Source organism: Salvelinus fontinalis, chromosome 32, assembly GCF_029448725.1.
Source record: "Salvelinus fontinalis isolate EN_2023a chromosome 32, ASM2944872v1, whole genome shotgun sequence".
Classification (NCBI taxonomy): Eukaryota; Metazoa; Chordata; class Actinopteri; order Salmoniformes; family Salmonidae; genus Salvelinus; species Salvelinus fontinalis.
Window position 1 is genome coordinate 33,390,091 of NC_074696.1, and position 21,590 is coordinate 33,411,680.

Sequence of the window (21,590 nt, forward strand, 5' to 3'; positions counted from 1 at the left end):
TTTGTGATATCCAATTGGTAGTTACAACCTTGTATCATCCCTGCAACGAGACGAAGGTTGAGACACGCATCCTCTGAAACGTGAACTGCCAAGCCGTGCTGCTTCTTAACACACTGCTCGCTTAACACCGGAAGTCAGCCTTAACAATGTGCTGAAGGATTCCAACTTTTGTCAAATTAACGTAAAATATTGGCATTTTAGCTAACCTTAACCTAATTCTCCTAACCTGCTACTTTAATTATCCTAACATGTTGTATAAGTTCTCCTAACCTGCTACAAAAAGTCAAATCTGATGTTAATTTGACCAAAGCTGGATCCCTTCTAGCCATGACCTGTTTTCTCCGACACATTGGTAAGGCTGACTTCTGGGTTAAGAAGCAGCTTGTCTTGTTTCCGAGGACTGAACTCAGCTTGCTTATTCACTCAAAATACCAATTAGTGAAAAAAAGGATCAGAATTAGGCTGCCTGTGTAAATGTAGCCCATTAATCTTATGTATATGTTGGGTTGGTGAGATCTAATATTATGGGTTACATACAGACTCAGTAAAAAAGATGGTGGATGCAGATTTGGATGTTTATTACTGTGAAATGTGTTTCTCGCAGGCTTCCACATAGGCCTGTCTCATCTCATTCTTCACAAAAGTCAGTGAGATATACAGTACTTCTCTTGAATTACTTCCATATCTGTAATAGCTATGCATAGCATTATTTCCTTATTGTGCAAAAATAACACACACACACACACACACACACACCTTTGTTTTCGATGATCCTCATAGAAAGAACAAGTATAGAATTAATTGTAAACTCAGCCTTGTGTTAAACCCTTCATTCATGACAAATATTGTACAATTTAACAGTGGATTCAGTGGTGTGTAATGTGACAAGTGTGAGTCTGAAACCTTCATGATGCTCAGTTTAAGTCTAAGATTTTACATTTTTCCAACATATATTCACTAGTAAAAAAAACAATGCATTTAAATTTCCATTATACACATACACTGAGTGTACAAAACATTAGGAACATTATGGTGCTTCAAAGGGTGAGTGGGCATGACAAACAATTCAAGATCTGCAATGCTGCTGGGTTTTTCCACGTTCAACAGTTTCCGTGTGTAACAAGAATGGTCCACCACCCAAAGGTCATCCAGCCAACTTGACACAACTGTGGGAAGCATTGGAGTCAACATGGGCCACATCCCTGTGGATGCTTTCGATGCCTTGTAGAGTCCATGCCCCGACGACTTGAGGCTCTTCTGATTCAATATTAGGAAGGTGTTCCTAATGTTTTCTAAACTCAGTGTAGTCCTGTACCTTGGGATTTCACAATCCTGATTTCTTAAATCTATACTGAACAAAAATGTAAATGTAGTGTTGGTCCCATGTTTCATGAGAAAGATCCCAGAAATGTTCCATATACACAAAAAGCTTATTTCTCTCAAATTGTGCACACATTTGTTTATATCCCTTTAATTGAGCATTTATCCTTTGTCAAAATAATTCATCCACTTGACAGGTGTGGCATATTAAGAAGCTGATTAAACAGCATGATCATTACACAGGTGCACCTTGTTCTGGGGACAATAAAAGGCCACTCTAAAATGTTCCGTTTTGTCATACAATACAATGCCAGATGTCTTAAGTTTTGAGGGTGTGCAATTGGAATGCTGACAGCAGGAATGTTGAACAGAGCTTTACCCAGATAATTTAATGTTAATTTATCTACCATAAAACGTCTCCAACATCATTTTAGGGAATTTGGCAGTACGTCCAACCGGCCTCACAACAGCAGACCACGCGTAACCATGCCAACCTAGGACCTCCACATCCGGCTTCTTCACCTGCAGGATCATCTGAGGAGATGAGGAGTATTTCTGTCCTGTAATAAAGCCTTTATGTTGGGAAAAACTCATTCTGATTGGCTGGGCCAGGCCCACCCATGGCTGCGCTCATTGCCCAGTAATGTGAAATACATAAATTAGGGCCTAATTAATACATTTAAATTTACTGATTTCCTTCTATGAGCTGTAACTAAGTAAAATCTTTGAAACGGTTGCATTTTGCGTTAACATTTTTGTTCAGTATAGCTTTCGTTCTTCATTTTATATAATAATATTAAAAGCTATTATTTTGTCAATCAATCTTTAACTCATTTTATATAATAATATTAAAAGCTATTATTTTGTCAATCAATCTTTAACTTGACTTGGCCAACCTGTAGTCAGGTGTAAGGTTGCTGTGGGGTTAAAGACAGAAAGAGCACCACTGTAAAGTAAATGTACCTTAAAAACACACAAGTATGCATGTATATGCGCACACACAGAACACAGCGAAGGCACAGGTAATGTAGTGTATCTGCACAGATGCTGTGCTAGGCTCACAGTCAGACCCTGATGTGGATCTGCTTGCGGTAGAACTCATAGTCCTCTGGTACAGTATCTGATGGGAAAAAGAAAGGAAGGTTATAACATAACCAGGAAGCCATAACAATTTAAATGTAATTCATTCAAGGGGTTAAATTCCAAATCAAGAAAATTCTGTTCTGAGAAGGTTGACATACCGTTGCAGCGATAGCCCAGGTTGGACCAGATGATTTGCTCCTGGGAGAAGCAGAAGACGCCCAGCCTCCCGCCCCTCATTGAAGTGTCCACCAGCACGCCTGAGTCTGCCACCAATGTCATGCCTTCATACAGTTTCACTCTGTAGCATAGATATACACAATGAAGAGCCGTACAGATCTCTCTGTAATCATCTGAATTATATACAGATACGGTATAGCCATAAAGAGCTATCTCTATAGAGTAAACGACTCAATGAAACAGTGAGGAAGGCCCTACTTAATAAACTTCCATCTTCTCTAACTTTGCTGTTGAATTATAGACACCTGAGTTGCCTAACTTTTTCACATGATTGGTTAACTTGATGTTCCTAGGGCCTCCACCGAGCTACTGTATGTATATGTATGTACAGTCGTGGCCAAACGTTTTGAGAATGACACAAATATTAATTTCCACAAAGTTTGCTGCTTCAGTGTCTTTAGATATTTTTGTCAGATGTTACTATGGAATACTGAAGTATAATTACAAGCATTTCATAAGTGTCAAAGGCTTTTATTGACAATTACATTAAGTTGATGCAAAGAGTCAATATTTGCAGTGTTGACCCTTCTTTTTCAAGACCTTTGCAATCCGCCCTGGCATGCTGTCAATTAACTTCTGGGCCACATCCTGAATGATGACTGATGGCAGCCCATTCTTGCATAATCAATGCTTGGAGTTTGTCAGAATTTGTGGGGTTTTGTTTGTCCACCCGCCTCTTGAGGATTGACCACAATTTCTCAATGGGATTAAGATCTGGGGAGTTTCCTGGCCATGGACCCAAAATATTGATGTTTTGTTCCCCGAGCCACTTAGTTATCACTTTTGCCTTATGGCAAGGTGCGCCATCATGCTGGAAAAGGCATTGTTTGTCACCAAACTGTTCCTGGATGGTTGGGAGAAGTTGCTCTCGGAGGATGTGTTGGTACCATATTTTATTCATGGTTGTGTTCTTAGGCAAAATTGTGAGTGAGCCCACTCCCTTGGCTGAGAAGCAACCCCACACATGAATGGTCTCAGGATGCTTTACTGTTGGCATGACACAAGACTGATGGTAGCGCTCACCTTGTCTTCTCCGGACAAGCTAATTTCCGGATGCCCCAAACAATCGGAAAGGGGATTCATCAGAGAAAATGACTTTACCCCAGACCTCAGCAGTCCAATCCCTGTACCTTTTGCAGAATATCAATCTGTCCCTCATGTTTTTCATGGAGAGAAGTGGCTTCTTTGCTGCCCTTCTTGACACCAGGCCATCCTCCAAAAGTCTTCGCCTCACTGTGCGTGCAGGTGCACTCACATCTGCCTGCTGCCATTCCTGAGCAACCTCTGTACTGATGGTGCCCCGATCCCGCAGCTGAATCAACTTTAGGAGACGGTCCTGGCGCTTGCTGGACTTTCTTGGGCGCCCTGAAGCCTTCTTCACAACAATTGAAACCGCTCTCCTTGAAGTTCTTGATGATCCGATAAATGGTTGATTTAGGTGCAATCTTACTGGCAGCAATATCCTTGCCTGTGAAGCCCTTTTTGTGCAAAGCAATGATGACGGCACGTGTTTCCTTGCAGGTAACCATGGTTGACAGAGGAAGAACAATGATTCCAAGCACCACCCTCCTTTTGAAGCTTCCAGTCTGTTTTTTGAACTTAATCAGCATGACAGAGTGATCTCCAGCCTTGTCCTCGTCAACACTCACACCTGTGTTAATGAGAGAATCACTGACATGATGTCAGCTGGTCCTTTTGTGGCAGGGCTGAATTGCAGTGGAAATGTTTTTTGGGGGATTAGGTTCATTTGCATGGCAAAGAGGGAATTTGCAAGTAATTGCAATTCATCTGATCACTCTTCATAACATTCTGGAGCATATGCAAATTGCCATCATACAAACTGAGGCAGCAGACTTTGAAAATTAATATTTGTGTCATTCTCAAAACTTGTGGCCACGACTGAATACAGTGCATTCAGAAAGTATTCAGACCCCTTGACTTCTACCACGTTTTGTTACGTTACAGCCTTATTCCAAAATTGATGAAATAGTTTTTTTCCTGCATCAAATGGGAAAAAACAGGTTTAGACATTTTTGAAAATGTATTTAAAAAAAAAGGAAATATCACATTTACATAATTATTCAGACCCTTCACACAGTACTTGGTTGAAGCACCTTTGGCAACGAATACATCCTCAAGTCTTCTTGGGTATGACGCTACAATCTTGGCACACCTGTATTTGAGGAGTTTCTAACATTCCTCTCTGCAGATTCTCTCAAGCTCTGTCAGGTTGGATGGGGAGCTTTGCTGCACAGCTACAGGTTTCTCCAGAGATGGTCGATCGGGTTCAAGTCCGGGCTCTGGCTGGGCCACTCAAGGACATTCAGAGACTTTTCCCGAAGCCACTCCCGCATTGTCTTTGCTGTGGGCCTAGGGTCGTTGTCTCATTGAAAGGTGAACCTTCGCCCCAGTTTGAGGTTCTGAGCACTCTGGGGCAGGCTTTCGTCAAGGATCTCTCTGTACTTTGCTCCGTTCATCTTTGCCTCGATCCTGACTAGTCTCCCAGTCCCTGCCGCTGAAAAACATCCCCACAGCATGGTGCTGCCACAACCATGCTTCACCGTAGGAATGGTGACAGGTTTCTTCCAGATGTGACGCTTGGCATTCAGGCCAAAAAGTTCAATCTTGGTTTCATCAGACCAGAGAATCTTGTTTCTCATGGTCTGAGAGTCTTTATGTGCTATTGGCAAACTCCAAGCGGGCTGTCATGTGCCTTTTACTGAGGAGTGGCTTCCATCTGGCTACTCTACCATAAAGTCCTGATTGATGGAGTGCTGCAGAGATGGTTGTCCTTCTGTGAGGTTCTCCCATCTCCACAGAGGAACTCTGGAACTCTGTCAGAGTGACCAACGGGTTCTTGGTCAACTCTCTGACCAAGGCCCTTCTCCCCCGATTGCTCAGTTTGGCCGGGTGGCCAGCTCTAGGAAGAGTCTTGGGGGTTCCAAACTTCTTCAATTTAAGAATGATGGAGGGCACTGTGTTCTTGGGGACCTTCAATGCTGCAGAATTCTTTTTATACCTTCCCTAGATCTGTGCCTCGACACAATCCTGTCTTGGAGCTCTACAATCATGTCCAATCAATTTAATTTACCAGAGGTGGACTCCAATCAAGTTGTAGAAACATCTCAAGGATGATCAATGGAAACAGGATGCACCGGAGCTTAATTTCGGGTTTCATATCAAAGGGTCTGAATACTTATATATTTATGGTATTTCCGTTTTTATTTGTAATAAATTTGCAAAAATTTCTAAAAACCTGTTTTCTCTTTGTCATTATGAGGTGTTGTGTGTAGATTGCTGAGAAAAAAATGCAAATTTAATCCAATTTTAGAACAGAATTACTGTAACGCAACAAAATGTGGAAACAGTCAAGGAGTCTGAATACTTTCGAAAGGCACTGTACTCACATGTACACTACCGTTCAAAAGTTTGGGGTCACTTAGAAATGTCCTTGTTTTTGAAAGAAAAGCACATTTGTTGTCCACTAAAATAACATCAAATTGATCTTAAATACAGTGTAGACATTGTCAATGTTGTAAATGACTATTGTAGCTGGAAACGGATGATTTTTTGTAGAATATCTACATAGGCGTACAGAGGCCCATTATCAGCAACCATCACTCCTGTGTTCCAATGGCACGTTGTGTTAGCTAATCCAAGTTGATCATTTTAAAAGGCTAATTAATCATTAGAAAACCCTTTTGCAATTATGTTCGCACAGCTGCAAACTTTTGTGTTGATTAAAGAAGCAATAAAACTGGCCTTCTTTAGACTAGTTGAGTATCTGGAGCATCAGCATTTGTGGGTTCGATTACAGGCTCTAAATGGCAAGAAACAAATAACTTCCTTCTGTAACTCGTCAGTCTATTATTGTTATGAGGAATGAAGGCCATTCCATGCGAGAAATTGCCAAGAACCTGAAGATCTCGTACAACACTGTGTATTACTCCCTTCACAGAACTGCGAAAACTGTCTCTAACCAGAATAGGAAGAGTGGGAGGCCCCGGTGCACAACTGAGCAAGAGGACAAGTACATTAGAGTGTCTAGTTTGAGATTCAGATGCATCACAAGTCCTCGACTGGCAGCTTCATTAAATAGTACCCGCAAAACACCAGTCTCAACGTCAACAGTGAAGAGGCGACTCCGGGATACCAGTGGTTGTGTAAATATTTGTTTTGTCTTATGCAGCTGTATGACCCAATGGGTGAATAAACTTGGTTTAAGCTTTACTAATCTTCCGTGAGTTTTACTAACAATACACACACACACACACACACACACAGTAGCTTGGTGGAGGCCTAGGAGATATATATATATATTGAACAAAAAAATAAACGCAACATGTAAAATGTTGGTCCCGTGTTTCATGAGCTGCAATAATATATCCCAGAAATGTTCCATTCGCACAAAAAACGTATTTTTCTCAAATGTTGTGCACACATTTTTACATCCCTGTTAGTGAGCATTTCTCCTTTGCCAAAATAATCCATCTGACATGTGTGGCATATCAAGAAGCTGATTAAACAGCATGATCATTACCCAGGTGCACCTTGTGCTGGAGACAATAAAAGGCCACTTTTAAAATATGCAGTTTTGTCATACAACACAATGCCACCGATGTCTCAAGTTTTGATGGAGCATGCAATTGTCATGCTGACTGCAGGAATGTCCACCAGAGCTGTTGACACAGAATTGATAGTTAATTTCTATACCATAAGCTGCCTCCAAAGTCATTTTAGAGAATTTGGCAGTACGTTCAACCAGCCTCACAACCACAGACCTCGTGTAACCACGCCAGCCCAGGACCTCCACATCCGGCTTCTTCACCTGTGGGATCGTCTAAGGGAGAGGTGGGGGGGTGATGCAGAGTATTTCTGTCTGTAATAAAGCCCTTTTGTGGGGAAAACTCATTCTGATGGACTGGGCTTGGCTCCCCAGTGGGTAGGCCTGGCTGCACCCCTGCCCAGTCATGTGAAATCCATAGATTAGAGCCAAATGAATTTATTTCAATTGACTGACTTCTTTGAAATCGTTTCATTTAAATTTTTGTTCAGTATATACATATACTTTTTGGGGTGTGTAAAATGTGTATATTTATAGGTCTCTAGATCTCAAAATGTCTTCCCCTGTTAAAATAAAGGTTAAATAAAAATATTAAATTGGCAGGAGAATACAACTAGGAGTAGAGCATTTGTGGCTGTAATGACGTTTTGCTCACTTGATGTAGCCCACCTGCGGGCGGTGGCTGAGGTGCCAGCGGTAGGATGTCTTGTCCCTCCACCCCACATTCCGGGGGTCCTTCCACAGCAGGGTGACCTCGCCCGGGGTGTCGCCCGTGTGCCACAGGGCGTTCCGGAGGTACTCGCCTGGACCCGTACGCGACTTCACTGCCTGTAGAGAAAAGTGAGTAAAGTCAAGTGTGTGGCTGTGGTAATCTAATATCTATTACATTTGGAGTTGAGGCATGTAGCTGGAACTACACAACTGGATGGCGTGGGATTATTTACACAAGACTACTTTGAAGGTCTAAAAACATCTGACAAACGTCTGATGTTGGTGTTGGTGTAATGTCCCTTTAAAGCCAACTGGTGCAGCTTCCTGTGTGCCCCACCTTTAGTTGCAGGCCTGGCTGAGCCATGGCCCTAAAAGGCAGCGACTGCCAGTAGGTCTGCTCCGTCTGTTTCCACATGACCACGTAGAAGCTGGACGAGTCCTGGTAACCGAAGATGAAGCCCACGTAGTCATCGTCTGTGGCTGTGTTGATGTGGAACGTCCCTTCAAAGTCTACCCCGTTAAAGGCTGTGTAGCCTGGTGGGGATTGAGTGGAGGGAGAGAGAGAGAGAGCGAGATACTTGACTTTTCATGCTCTTTTTTTGAGACATCTTCACTTAAAAAGGAGAGGAAATGGGATAAGGATGGGGGGGCAGAGAAAGACAGACAGAAAGATAGCAGAAGGAGGTTTACAGACTTACCTATGGCCAAACCAGGGTCACTGTTCATGGTTTGAACAATTTCCATACCCTAAAAATAAATTCCAGAACAATGCTAAATTAATTGAAGCACATACAATATAATGTTTGTTTTCTGTATGGGAATATTCCAAATGGTTACCCGATTGAGCACAATCCACTTGGGTTCGATTTGGGCATCGCCCTCCGGGTTCAGGATGACCGTCTGATAGTTTCTGAAGTCGGTCATTGTGACTTCAGCGCTCTCTGGACACACGTCAATCAAGTCTGTCACGGAGTCGTTGTCAAAGTCATTCTCGCACATGTCACCAATGCCATTTCCTGATGGGATAAGGGGGACAGAAAAATACACAAACATACACCACTCTGAGAACACAGATGGGGATGGGAGTATAGCAGAAATAGGTTACTGTAGTATGACATACAGTATAGGTTAGGACAAACATAGGTGGCCTGTGGTAGTTTGCCAGCAGTCCAATAAAATGGCAAACCATTTAAATTCCAGTAAAAAGTGCTACCCCTCTGTGTATGTCTGGAAAGTTACAGATTGGGCCTTTTAATCCTGGTAATCTTCTCACGTGTGAGTTTCAACTATCTCGAACAGTCGCCCCAGTGTGAGTTTCTTTATGCACGTGATGTCAGAATGAATTTACTCACTGTTCCAAAATGTGATTCAAACCAAGTCACGCTGCCTGCTAATTATCTACAGGCTATGTTTCAACTAGTCAATTTCAAATGATTTTGAATAGAGTTTGAATTGAGGTGTGTTCCACCTCCACATGAATTCACATATAAGTAGTCCATTTCACTGTTGCGGACAATTTACGTTTGAGGCTTTACTGAGCAGGACATACTTCTCTCTTCAATGAAAGCCCAAGCACAAACTTTTTCCTCCCTGGCACATTTTCCAGCTTCCTTCACCACTAATAATAACTTTGGACATGTGTGCATTCCTATCAAAGTAAATGCCTTATTACGCTATCATTATAGTTTCTGTATATCGTGTTGTCGTTTCTAATGTAGCACACCGTATGTATGTATGGAGCATAATATATTAACTGTTTTATTCACGTTTTCAAGTACTGGTGACAAATCATGCATTCTGATTCTTGCATAGATTATAATGGACACATATGATGTGTGTAAAATACTTTTTTGAAGGATGTACTTATTATGATGAGCTAATGCTAAGCTATTTGCCAGCTACAGTTGAAGTCGGGAAGCCAAATACATTTAAACTCAGTTTTTCACAATTCCTGACATTTAATCCTAGTAAAAATTACCTGTTTTAGTTAGTTAGGTTCACCACTTTATTTTAAGAATGTGAAATGTCAGAATAATAGTAGAGAGAATGATTTATTTCAGCTTTTATTTCTTTCATCACATTCCCAGTGGGTCAGAAGTTGGCATACACTCAATTAGTATTTGGTAGCATTGCCTTTAAATTGTTTAACTTGGGTCAAACATTTCGGGTAGCCTTCCACAAGCTCCCCACAATAAGTTGGGTGAATTTTGGCCCATTCCTTCTGACAGAGCTGGTGTAACTGAGTCAGGTTTGCTCGCACACGCTTTTTCAGTTCTGCCCACACATTTTCTATGGAATTGAGGTCAGGGCTTTGTGGTGGCCACTCCAATACCTTGACTTTGTTGTCCTTAAGCCATTTTTCCACAACTTTGGAAGTATGCTTGGGGTCATTGTCCATTTGAAAGACCCATTTGCGACCAAGCTTTAACTTCCTGACTGATGTCTTGAGATGTTGCCTCAATATATCTACATCATTTTCCTTCCACATGATGCCATCTATTTTGTGAAGTGCACCAGTCCCTCCTGCAGCAAAGCACACCCACAACATGATTCTGCCACCCCCGTGCTTCACGGTTGGGATGGTGCTCTTCGGCTTGCAAGCCTCCCCCTTTTTCCTCCAAAAGCCTCCCCCTTTGTCCCCATGTGCAGTTGCAAACCGTAGTATGGCTTTTTTTATGGCAGTTTTGGAGCAGTGGCTTCTTCCTTGCTGAGCGGCCTTTCAAGTTATGTCGATATAGGACTCATTTTGCTGTGGATATAGATACTTTTGTACCTGTTTCCTCCAGCATCTTCACAAGGTCTGGGATTGATTTGAACTTTTCGCACCACAGTACGTAGATCTCTAGGAGACAGAACGCATCTCCTTCCTGAGCGGTATGACGGCTGCGTGGTCCCATGGTGTTTATACTTGCGTACTATTGTTTGTACAGATGAACGTGGTACATTCAGGCGTTTGGAAATTGCTCCCAAGGATGAACCAGACTTGTGGAGGTCTACAATTGTCTTTCTGAGGTCTTGGCTGATTTCTTTTGATTTTCCCATGATGTCAAGCAAAGAGGAACTGAGTTTGAAGGTAGGCCTTGAAATACATCCACAAGTACACCTCCAATTGACTCAAATGATGTCAATTAGCCCATCAGAAGCTTCTAAAGCCATAAAATCATCATCATTTTCTGGATTTTCCCAAGCTGTTTAAAGGCACAGTCAACTTAGTGTATGTAAACGTCTGACCCACTGGAATTGTGATACAGTGAATTATAAGTGAAATAATCTGTCTGTAAACAATTGTTGTAAAAATTACTTGTGTCATGCACAAAGTAGATGTCCTAACCGACTTGCCAAAACTATAGTTTGTTAACAAGAAATTTGTGGAGTGGTTGAAAAATGAGTTTTAATGACTCCAACCTTAGTGTATGTAAACTTCCGACTTCAACTGTATGTGTGGCGCCATGTTTGTTGACCTCATACAATGCATTCACGTAAACGTCTGTTAGACCAACGATGTTATAACAAAACGAGGTGAGGGGATGGTTCACTCGTCTTTCGAGTAAACTTTCGGAATTAAATGATGGAAGTGAATGATGTTAGACAACACACCCCCTTCAACATGCATAGTGCAAACAGACCCAACTCATCTTGTAACCTCTTACCTTTGGTTGACTCGAACAAACAAACAAACAGGGCAGCGCGCACAAACTACCCATCTTCGGATTACTTTCATTAGATTTTTAGAAAGGGTTTTACTCAATTATTTAGATCACTGGTGAGGTCACCAGTGATGTGATGAATTGTAAATAGTAAATTCTATTAGCTAATTCATATTATGGTTTCTGTCATCGGAGAGTTAGCTAAATATGACTGCTTGTGTTAGGTCACTCTTTCCTCAGTTAACACTACGACTAATGTGGCCAGCTCAAACACTGACTGTTGCGTCAATCGTAACTGTACATTCTAAATAATTGTTCTAATCACACCGGTTTGAACGTACACTACAGGGACCACTGTAGAATGATCACACCCATGTGTTCATACGTGTCAAAGGGTTAAAACTCTGTGCGTCAAATCATTTCTTTCCCTGGAACTCCTTCCATACCATCAGTGTCTGTCTGGCTGGGGTTAGGGATGAGACGACAGTTATCCGGCCCGGGAGGTCTTGCATCTGGAATGCCATCGTTGTCGTCATCATCGTCGCATTCGTTGCCGATGCCGTCATTGTCTGAGTCCAGCTGGGAGCTGTTAGGGACGTCTGGACAGTTGTCCCTTGAATCCTGGTGGCCATCCCCATCCCTGGACAAGATTGGGACATTAGGAGAAGGCTCAAGTATACAACCTGAGATCATGGACAGGTTGTATACTTATTGTAAAATTATGTTTTTTACATATCTTGTACGTGACAAGAAAAAGACAGCTTTACCTGGTTCAGCCTGGTTGTCATCTGGATATATAACCAGATATCAACCCCAAAATAGCTTCTTTATGTTGTTCTGAAGTCCCCTAAACCAGAAAACTAGTAAGAGCACTCACATGTCCTGGTTGGTGTCACACACATCTCCCACCAGGTCGTTGTCTATATCAGACTGAACGGAGAAAAGGGGTTTCAAAGATTTCCTCAATAAACTATATTTTTAGTTCAACTCTCTAGAATGTTATTCTTGACCTCTGACCTGCATGGGGTCGTTGACTTCCGGGCAGCTGTCACAGGCGTCCCCCACTCGATCCCCGTCACGGTCAGTCTGCATAGGGTTGGGCACCTTGGGACAGTTGTCCAGCACGTTTGGGATACCTGGCGCGAGGACAAGGAGGAGGAAGATGAGCGATTCAATTATGGTTTTGGGCCGGTATTCACAAAGGGTCTCAGAGTAGAGTGAAGATGATCTAGGATTAAGTCCTCCCTGTTCATATACTCTTCTTCATTGTGATTGACAGGCAAAAGTGATCCTATATCAGCACTCCTACTCTGAGATTCTTTGTGAATACGGGCCCTGGAGGGCGGAAACACTTCCGGGAACACTTGCAAAACAAACACTTCCATTCTATCCCTCTATTCATGAACTAAATCAGACAAGGAACACAATCAGTAATATAAATCAATCAATTAACTACCAGGTGGGAAAAAAAACCAGCAGTACTTTGGTCCTTGTGGTACAGTAATTAGCCTACCATCCCCATCAATGTCATTGTCACAGGTGTCCCCAGCCCCGTTTCCATCTGTGTCCTTCTGGCTTCCATTGGGAACGTTGGGGCAGTTGTCACACGTGTCCCCATATGAGTCTGTGTCCGAGTTCTGTTGATCCTTGTTGGGGACCAGACGGCAGTTGTCCTAGAAAAACAAAGAGGAAAAACTAAATGGTGTGAAGTGGAAACAGGGAGATTCCATTTTGCCTACTGAACATGATCACACACGGACAAAATACAAGCACAGAATTTCTAAACCCAGAGGCGCAACCATCGCAAGACTTCCGGGAACACAACAGACCAGACGATGGTTAAAAGAGTCAAAGAGAGAAGTGAAAAATTCTTCCTTACTTGTTAATTTTCTGAAAATGTAAAGGCACAACCTTGATTCGAGCCAATGTCTTAAGTAGTTGAACATATTATTACTTCAACCTCGTGAAATTGGCTAATTGACACATTTTCGACAAAAACAACTTTATGTTGAAGGAGAACATTTGATTTGACGGCCTGCACATGCACAGTTTGGCACGAGACGACCGTTAGACCTGATGACATGTGTCTACGCGTGAGTTTAGCTAGGCAACGTCACCATGACATCGCCTACAAGTGTGATCGGGGATTTCTGTTGGAGAAACAGTTTTAGCCTATCTTCATAATGTACTGTCTTTGATACAAGGCTAGACTGACCTCCACGTTCCTGATGCCGTCTCCGTCCGCATCTTCATCACACTGGTCACCTATACCGTCTCCGTCTGCGTCCTCCTGGCCAGAGTTGGGCGTGTTCACACAGTTGTCCTGCATAGGGAACACAACACATGATGATTGTGGTAAGTAAGACATTTTGTTAGTGTTTTGTGTGTGTGTGTGTGTGTGTGTAACATGCTTACGGCTCGGCAGTGATAGTCATTGTCTATGCAGGGGAGAGGCTGGTCGGGGTAGCCATCGATGTCTGTGTCTGGACCACATGTATGCCCATTACCTGCCCAGCCCACATTACACTGTAAGGGAAGAGATATTCAGAGAGAATATACCAAGTGGTAAAAAATTGGAATGTGATTTCTTAATGATGTCATACTGTATAACCAGATTACAACCAACTGGTCTCTGTTACAACCAGATAAAGAAATATTTTCCATGGCAACACATTTTGGGGAAAATGACATATTTTGGTTGTTGTTTTTTTCTTGTTGCTAAAAAGACATTGAAGGGAAGAAAATGACATATTGGTTTCCTCACCCCGTAAGCAGTATAGGGACAAGGTATGACAAAAATCCATGCGTTGGTTTAGTTTAGTTTCCACATGCAATATTTTAGCATTTCTGGCACAAATCTTATTCAAGTCATGGGACCGATATTAGCATTTTTCGCCCATCATGTTCAAATTAACTATAAGGGACATTGTTGAGGTTCACAATCAATTTTAGATACTTTTGGACGATTTGGACATGATGCACGAAAAATGATAATATCGGTCCCATGACTTGAATGAGATTTGTGCCATAAATGCTAAAATATTGCATGTGGAAACAATGCCAGGAAAACTTGGCTGGAAACCAATGTGTCATTTTGTAATTTGGGTGAACTATCCCTTTAACAACTTCCCTTTAAAAGTATCTTTAGCCTATTGAGATGTGCTATGCATGTCTTACCTCGCAGGAGACCCTGGCAGCACCCTTTATGACACAGTGGGCGTTGACGTCACAGGGGTTGAAGCCCAGCGTGGCGCAGGACCTCCGCAGGAAACAGCCCACCGTCTGGTTGCCTACGAAGCTCTCCTTACACGGACCACACCTGAACGAGCCCTTTGGTGGGAGGGCGAGATGGAGAAGGGAGTTGGGGTAAGACAGAAGGGGAGAGAGAGAGGGAGACAGAGAGAAAGACACAGAGAACGGGAATCATGTATTTCTTGTGATAAAATATTTCACCAAGCAACCTCTGACTCCCTTTCCACTACTGACCTCTGTGTTGATGCAGACAGAGTTGGGCACGCAGGACTTGGAGAGGTCAGCACACTCATCCACATCTGTGCACTTCTATATAGACAGGCAGAACACATCAATTTAAGCATAAAATACATCAGACCACCTATTATCATGACCATAGAGGCAATCACTTTGACACAGTGCACATCTATGTATACAGTGGGTGAGAAGAGGTGTCAATAGTGGTGGTGGTCTGTGCCTGCTGTGCATGTGTGTGTGCACAACGTTTATGTATGTGTGTAGGGTTAGGGAAAATAGGATTTTTAATGGTCAAACATTTTTACACTCCAAAAAGTCCTGACATTTCACGAAAACAAAGTGAGTGAGTGTGTGTGTGTCAAGGGGTCTCATGTTGGTCAGACCTGCTTGTGGCTCTTGGCAAACTCCACCCCAAGCCCGCTAAGGAGGGGTCCTGAGAAGCCGACGGGACATGGTTCACAGGTGAAGCCCTTGGCCGTGTTTACGCACCCCTCAGGCGAGAAACAGGGCCGGGCTAGAGCACACTTAGACATAGAGACAGAAATTAACAATACATATATCAGTGTATTTGTGTTTTTGTCACACCTCAAAGTGCTTCATTTGATGAAGATTGGTCGCCAAACATTAACTTTCTAATTGTTACTCTGCAGCTGGGTCGTCTGGGGAAATATTGTTCCACCTTAGCTGCAAAGCTTTTGGGAAACTCAACCAAGAATGTTTAAGAAATGATGGGAGCATATCATGCTATCATCTTGTGGTGCTAAAGAAATATAAATAAGACCCTTAGAATACCTCGTCAATGTCCTGGCAGTGGGTGCCATTCCCCGTCATGCCGTCTGGGCAGGCACCACAACGGTACCCTGGGTACTCCCAGGTCTCTGTACAGGCCAAGCCCTTATAGCAGGGGTTGGGCTCACAGCGAGAGTGGGTCTCATGGAAGCCTGGTTAACAAAGATATAGAGCATACCAGAGCTGGGTTCAAAATAGGATTTGAAATCTTTCAGCATGCCTTCGAGCCTGCAGAGAGTGCCATATGGGCAGGGTTTGCACTTAAACGGGCAATCTGCAGTTGCTACATACATTTTTGAACTTAGAAATGAATTATATGTATCCATTGATTCTTGAAGAATATAACTTATAAATGCTTAATGAGCTCAGTTCAACTGTCACATCCTATCAGAACCCAAAATATAAGCTTGTTTTACTCCAGTGTTTGTAAACAAATTAAATGTAAACACACACTGTATAGCTTCAAAACTATCATTTTTGGTATCATGGATGGTCAGTCCTTGCATCAATAGCTCTGTCTATGAATTTGAGAGTGGTTACATTTCTTCCTCTTATATTGCTAAATTGAAAGGGGCAATTTTTCCATTGGTTCCATTGCGCCCAGCAAGATCAATTAAACACAGCTAAAGTGCTTCATATATTTCAATCTCTCTCTCTCTCTCTGACTTCCTGTGCTTCTCATCTCTTTTTGTTGATCTTTTCTGTATTTGAATCCTCTCTGTTTTATACACGGAGGCCCAGCCTGATGGTATGGTACTGCTCTTCATACACTCACCACACACTTGGCACTCCAAGATAGTGTTCCTAATCAGAGACATCTCCTTTACCTGTGAAGACCACAAACATACAGCAGTCACCAGAACTGTTTAATGTATCCAACTCTAAATGTAGTATACTGTAGTTGCTCTATAGAACAGTAGTATACTGTAGATGCTCTATAGAACAGTAGTGTACTGTAGTTGCTCTATAGAACAGTAGTATACTGTAGTTGCTCTATAGAACAGTAGTATACTGTAGATCTATAGAACAGTAGTATACTGTAGATGCTCTATAGAACAGTAGTATACTGTAGTTGCTCTATAGAACAGTAGTATACTGTAGTTGCTTTATAGAACAGTAGTATACTGTAGTTGCTCTATAGAACAGTAGTATACTGTAGTTGCTCTATAGAACAGTAATATAATCTTGTAGATGCTCTATAGAACAGTAGTGTACTGTAGTTGCTCTATAGAACAGTAGTATACTGTAGTTGCTCTATAGAACAGTAGTATACTGTAGATCTATAGAACAGTAGTATACTGTAGTTGCTCTATAGAACAGTAGTATACTGTAGATCTATAGAACAGTAATATACTGGAGTTGCTCTATAGAACAGTAGTATACTGTAGATCTATAGAACAGTAGTATACTGTAGTTGCTCTTTAGAACAGTAGTATACTGTAGTTGCTCTATAGAACAGTAGTATACTGTAGTTGCTCTATAGAACAGTAGTATACTGTAGTTGCTCTATAGAACAGTAGTATACTGTAGTTGCTCTATAGAACAGTAGTATACTGTAGTTGCTCTATAGAACAGTAGTATACTGTAGTTGCTCTATAGAACAGTAGTATACTGTAGTTGCTCTATAGAACAGTAGTGTACTGTAGTTGCTCTATAGAACAGTAGTATACTGTAGATGCTCTTTAGAACAGTAGTATACTGTAGTTGCTCTATAGAACAGTAGTATAATGTAGTTGCTCTATAGAACAGTGGTATACTGTAGTTGCTCTGTAGAACAGTAGTATACTGTAGTTGCTCTGTAGAACAGTAGTATACTGTAGTTGCTCTATAGAACAGTAGTATACTGTAGTTGCTCTATAGAACAGTAGTATACTGTAGTTGCTCTATAGAACAGTAGTATACTGTAGTTGCTCTATAGAACAGTAGTATACTGTAGTTGCTCTATAGAACAGTAGTATACTGTAGTTGCTCTATAGAACAGTAGTATACTGTAGTTGCTCTATAGAACAGTAGTATACTGTAGTTGCTCTATAGAACAGTAGTATACTGTAGTTGCTCTATAGAACAGTAGTATACTGTAGTTGCTCTATAGAACAGTAGTATACTGTAGTTGCTCTATAGAACAGTAGTATACTGTAGTTGCTCTATAGAACAGTAGTATACTGTAGTTGCTCTATAGAACAGTAGTATACTGTAGTTACTCTATAGAACAGTAGTATACTGTAGTTGCTCTATAGAACAGTAGTATACTGTAGTTGCTCTATAGAACAGTAGTATACTGTAGTTGCTCTATAGAACAGTAGTATACTGTAGTTGCTCTATAGAACAGTAGTATACTGTAGTTGCTCTATAGAACAGTAGTATACTGTAGTTGCTCTATAGAACAGTAGTATACTGTAGTTGCTCTTTAGAACAGTAGTATACTGTAGTTGCTCTATAGAACAGTAGTATACTGTAGTTGCTCTATAGAACAGTAGTATACTGTAGTTGCTCTATAGAACAGTAGTATACTGTAGTTGCTCTATAGAACAGTAGTATACTGTAGTTGCTCTATAGAACAGTAGTATACTGTAGTTGCTCTATAGAACAGTAGTATACTGTAGTTGCTCTATAGAACAGTAGTATACTGTAGTTGCTCTATAGAACAGTAGTATACTGTAGTTGCTCTATAGAACAGTAGTATACTGTAGTTGCTCTATAGAACAGTGGTATACTGTAGTTGCTCTATAGAACAGTGGTATACTGTAGTTGCTCTATAGAACAGTAGTATACTGTAGATCTATAGAACAGTAGTATAATGTAGTTGCTCTATAGAACAGTGGTATACTGTAGTTGCTCTATAGAACAGTGGTATAATGTAGTTGCTCTATAGAACAGTAGTATAATGTAGTTGCTCTATAGAACAGGAGTATAATGTAGTTGCTCTATAGAACAGGGGTGTTCAACTGGGGGAGGTACAGGGGGTCCGCACATTTTTAAAGTGGAAAATGTCATGTTTATTTAATGAATATCGCTAGTAACAATACAATTAACTAATTTTGAATTATATACCCACAGTAGAAAATGGAAAAATATCTTCTTTCTAATGATGTCAACTTTATTTCTCAACTCCTAATATTGAGTAAATTACACTCATTGGAGCCAGTTCCACTCACTGGAGTATCGGACATAGGCTTTGAAAAGGCAGCCTTGAATAGGTTACCAGTGCTGCTGGCTGCACTTAAGCTTTCTCAACTTAAGACATGAATTTTTGCAAACCTTTGTTTAGCCAGCTAAACAGCTGCTCTTAGCAAAAATGTGTTTGGAGTGATTTTTCTAGCTTATAGGCAATAATGTGGCTGTGGAGGTCAAAATAATGAGAAACTATCTAGCAAATCTATGCTAGATAGTTTTGGTTTCCTGGGAGAAGGTCCCTGTTTTGGTTTCAGGGAGGAGGTCCCTGTTGGGTTTCCTGGGAGGAGGTCCCTGTTGGGTTTCCTGGGAGGAGGTCCCTGTTGGGTTTCCTGGGAGGAGGTCCCTGTTGGGTTTCCTGGGAGGAGGTCCCTGTTGGGTTTCCTGGGAGGAGGTCCCTGTTGGGTTTCCTGGGAGGAGGTCCCTGCTGGGTTTCCTGGGAGGAGGTCCCTGTTGGGTTTCCTGGGAGGAGGTTCCTGTTGGGTTTCAGGGAGAAGGTCCCTGTTGGGTTTCCTGGGAGGAGGTCCCTGTTGGGTTTCCTGGGAGGAGGTCCCTGTTGGGTTTCCTGGGAGAAGGTCCCTGTTGGGTTTCCTGGGAGGAGGTCCCTGGGCAAGGAAAGCTTGAAAACCCATGCTATAGAACACTGCCATCTCTCAAACAGTTACGTTCTTGTTTACGTGAGCACACAATTGTTGAACCTGCACATTTCTGCTTGTTTCCTCTCTCTTTCATCTCTCTCTTTTAGTCCACGCTCACCCTCAGTCCCTGTGCCTCTTATCTAGTCCCCCCCCCCCCCCCCCCCCGTCTTCTCCCCTCTCTCTCTTTCATTCCCCCTCAAACTTCCCCCTGGGCCTCTTCCCCCTCTCATTCTTTCTCCATCTCTTACCTGTTCCCTGATGTCCTCTCGGAGTTCGCCAAGAATCTGGTTGAAGATGATCAGCTGGCCAATCAAAGCCTTGGTGTGGTCACCTGACACAGTGATGTCCAAGCATTAGAACATAAGCACAGGGAAACCATTGAAGTAAATGATAGCATTATACCGGTAATTATAATTGTTAGGTAGCATTTGGGTAGGGGGAGGTTGATAAACCAGTGTTTCTGATTGATACTCACCCAGAATGGCATTGACATCTGCACTAACTATGGAGACAAGAAAGTCCACTTTAACCATTTCAATCACAACACACTACTCATTTTAATATACTATTCCTAAAAATGCCTTTCACAGACATGAACTAGTACATGTAAACAGAGATGGAAAAAGGACAACCAACATGACAATTATATGCTAGTTACGTGGGCTCACCACTAGAGGGGGTTAAAGTGATAAGAATACACTACTGAGATTAGCTTCTGCTGACCAAATACCTAATGTGACGTTTGCGTAGGAGGAACATGTGGATGGAAATATATATCAGCAGATATCAAAGTGAACAGTCTCTATAGACAGACAGGTTTCCTCCCACAATGTACCAATATTCTGGCTTACATGTCTGTACATAATAAATGTCAGTTTGGCACAGAGGAAAATGTAGAGTTGGGACATCTGGCTTTCCTACATCACTGTCTTATCCCTAAGTTGCCCTAGCGTAAACCCCCCTACACAAAATGTAGTTTTTTTGTTACCAAGAAAATGTCATTAATCCCAGATCTAGTGATGTTACTCCTAGGTCTGAGTTTCTATGACTAAAGTGAATATAACATTATACACTGAGTTTACCAAACATTAGGAACAATCTCCTAATACTGAGTTGCACCTAGGGCTGTGGCGATCACAAATTTTGTCAGCTGGTGATTGTCAAGCAAATAACTGCCAGTCTCATGATAATTGACCGTTAATTAACAAACACATTTAGCATCTTCTGGCTTCCACACAGCCTACAAGCCACTGATGCAGACCTTTGGAACATCTACATTTTAAAAAGTATAATAAATCGATGCAATATAGCCCACACCTTCACAATAAATCCATTATTTAATTTAGACAGGTCCAAAGAAACATGATATGAAGAAAATGTAGTCTATTGCAGAAGAACAGAATAGCATACTCTGAGTTGTCCTTATGTTAGGTACTGATCTGGCCATGCCATATGGCTGTGGGCTACACTAGTTCATTTAGCAGACAAGATTTGCTTAGAATTCCGTGGCATTATTTTCAAGTATTTTCTAGTATAAATTAGAAAGGGTCTTATCTCTAAACGATTTGAGGGAGTGTGCACATGCAGCTATTCTGTGTTGAGCGGTTAACAAAGAAACAGGTACTCCTACATGCTTAATTTAGAGTTATTTATGTAACTTTAGATATGATACAAAGGCTTGTCTATGTTTTGAGTTTTAATACATTCTAAGGCTGCATGATGCGACTCTAATGATTATTTGAAAAAAAGTTGAATGAAAGGCATGAGCTCTATTTGTTTTTCATCAGTCTATCATTCACAATTTGACAAACACTTGATAATGCCTTGAATTTCCCAGCGACAACCCCTTTGTGTGGCTGTAATTCCCCCCCAAAATATCCATGCCTTTTGTGGCCAGTGGCTGTTGTGCTCTTGGGCTGAATATAATAATTATAATTCCTG

At 41.7% G+C, this 21,590-nt stretch overlaps 1 protein-coding gene across 1 annotated transcript in view; it reads right to left on the reverse strand.

Moving 5' to 3' along the window:
- Positions 1–561: 561 nt before the first annotated feature.
- Positions 562–21,590, reverse strand: part of LOC129831115 (thrombospondin-3b-like) — a 37,796-nt gene continuing 16,767 nt past the window's right edge. Inside the window, exons 5-23 of the mRNA XM_055894178.1 lie at positions 20,125–20,151; positions 19,898–19,980; positions 16,616–16,667; positions 15,844–15,992; positions 15,435–15,575; positions 15,049–15,123; positions 14,740–14,892; positions 13,978–14,088; positions 13,778–13,885; positions 13,076–13,235; positions 12,580–12,698; positions 12,440–12,492; positions 12,009–12,202; positions 8,753–8,931; positions 8,614–8,662; positions 8,253–8,449; positions 7,860–8,032; positions 2,562–2,701; positions 562–2,440 (exon numbers count right to left, since the gene is read on the reverse strand). Of these exons, the coding sequence (XP_055750153.1) occupies positions 2,385–2,440; positions 2,562–2,701; positions 7,860–8,032; positions 8,253–8,449; positions 8,614–8,662; positions 8,753–8,931; positions 12,009–12,202; positions 12,440–12,492; positions 12,580–12,698; positions 13,076–13,235; positions 13,778–13,885; positions 13,978–14,088; positions 14,740–14,892; positions 15,049–15,123; positions 15,435–15,575; positions 15,844–15,992; positions 16,616–16,667; positions 19,898–19,980; positions 20,125–20,151 (2,219 nt within the window). The 3' untranslated portion in view covers positions 562–2,384. The remainder of the gene's footprint in view (positions 2,441–2,561; positions 2,702–7,859; positions 8,033–8,252; positions 8,450–8,613; positions 8,663–8,752; positions 8,932–12,008; positions 12,203–12,439; positions 12,493–12,579; positions 12,699–13,075; positions 13,236–13,777; positions 13,886–13,977; positions 14,089–14,739; positions 14,893–15,048; positions 15,124–15,434; positions 15,576–15,843; positions 15,993–16,615; positions 16,668–19,897; positions 19,981–20,124; positions 20,152–21,590) is intronic.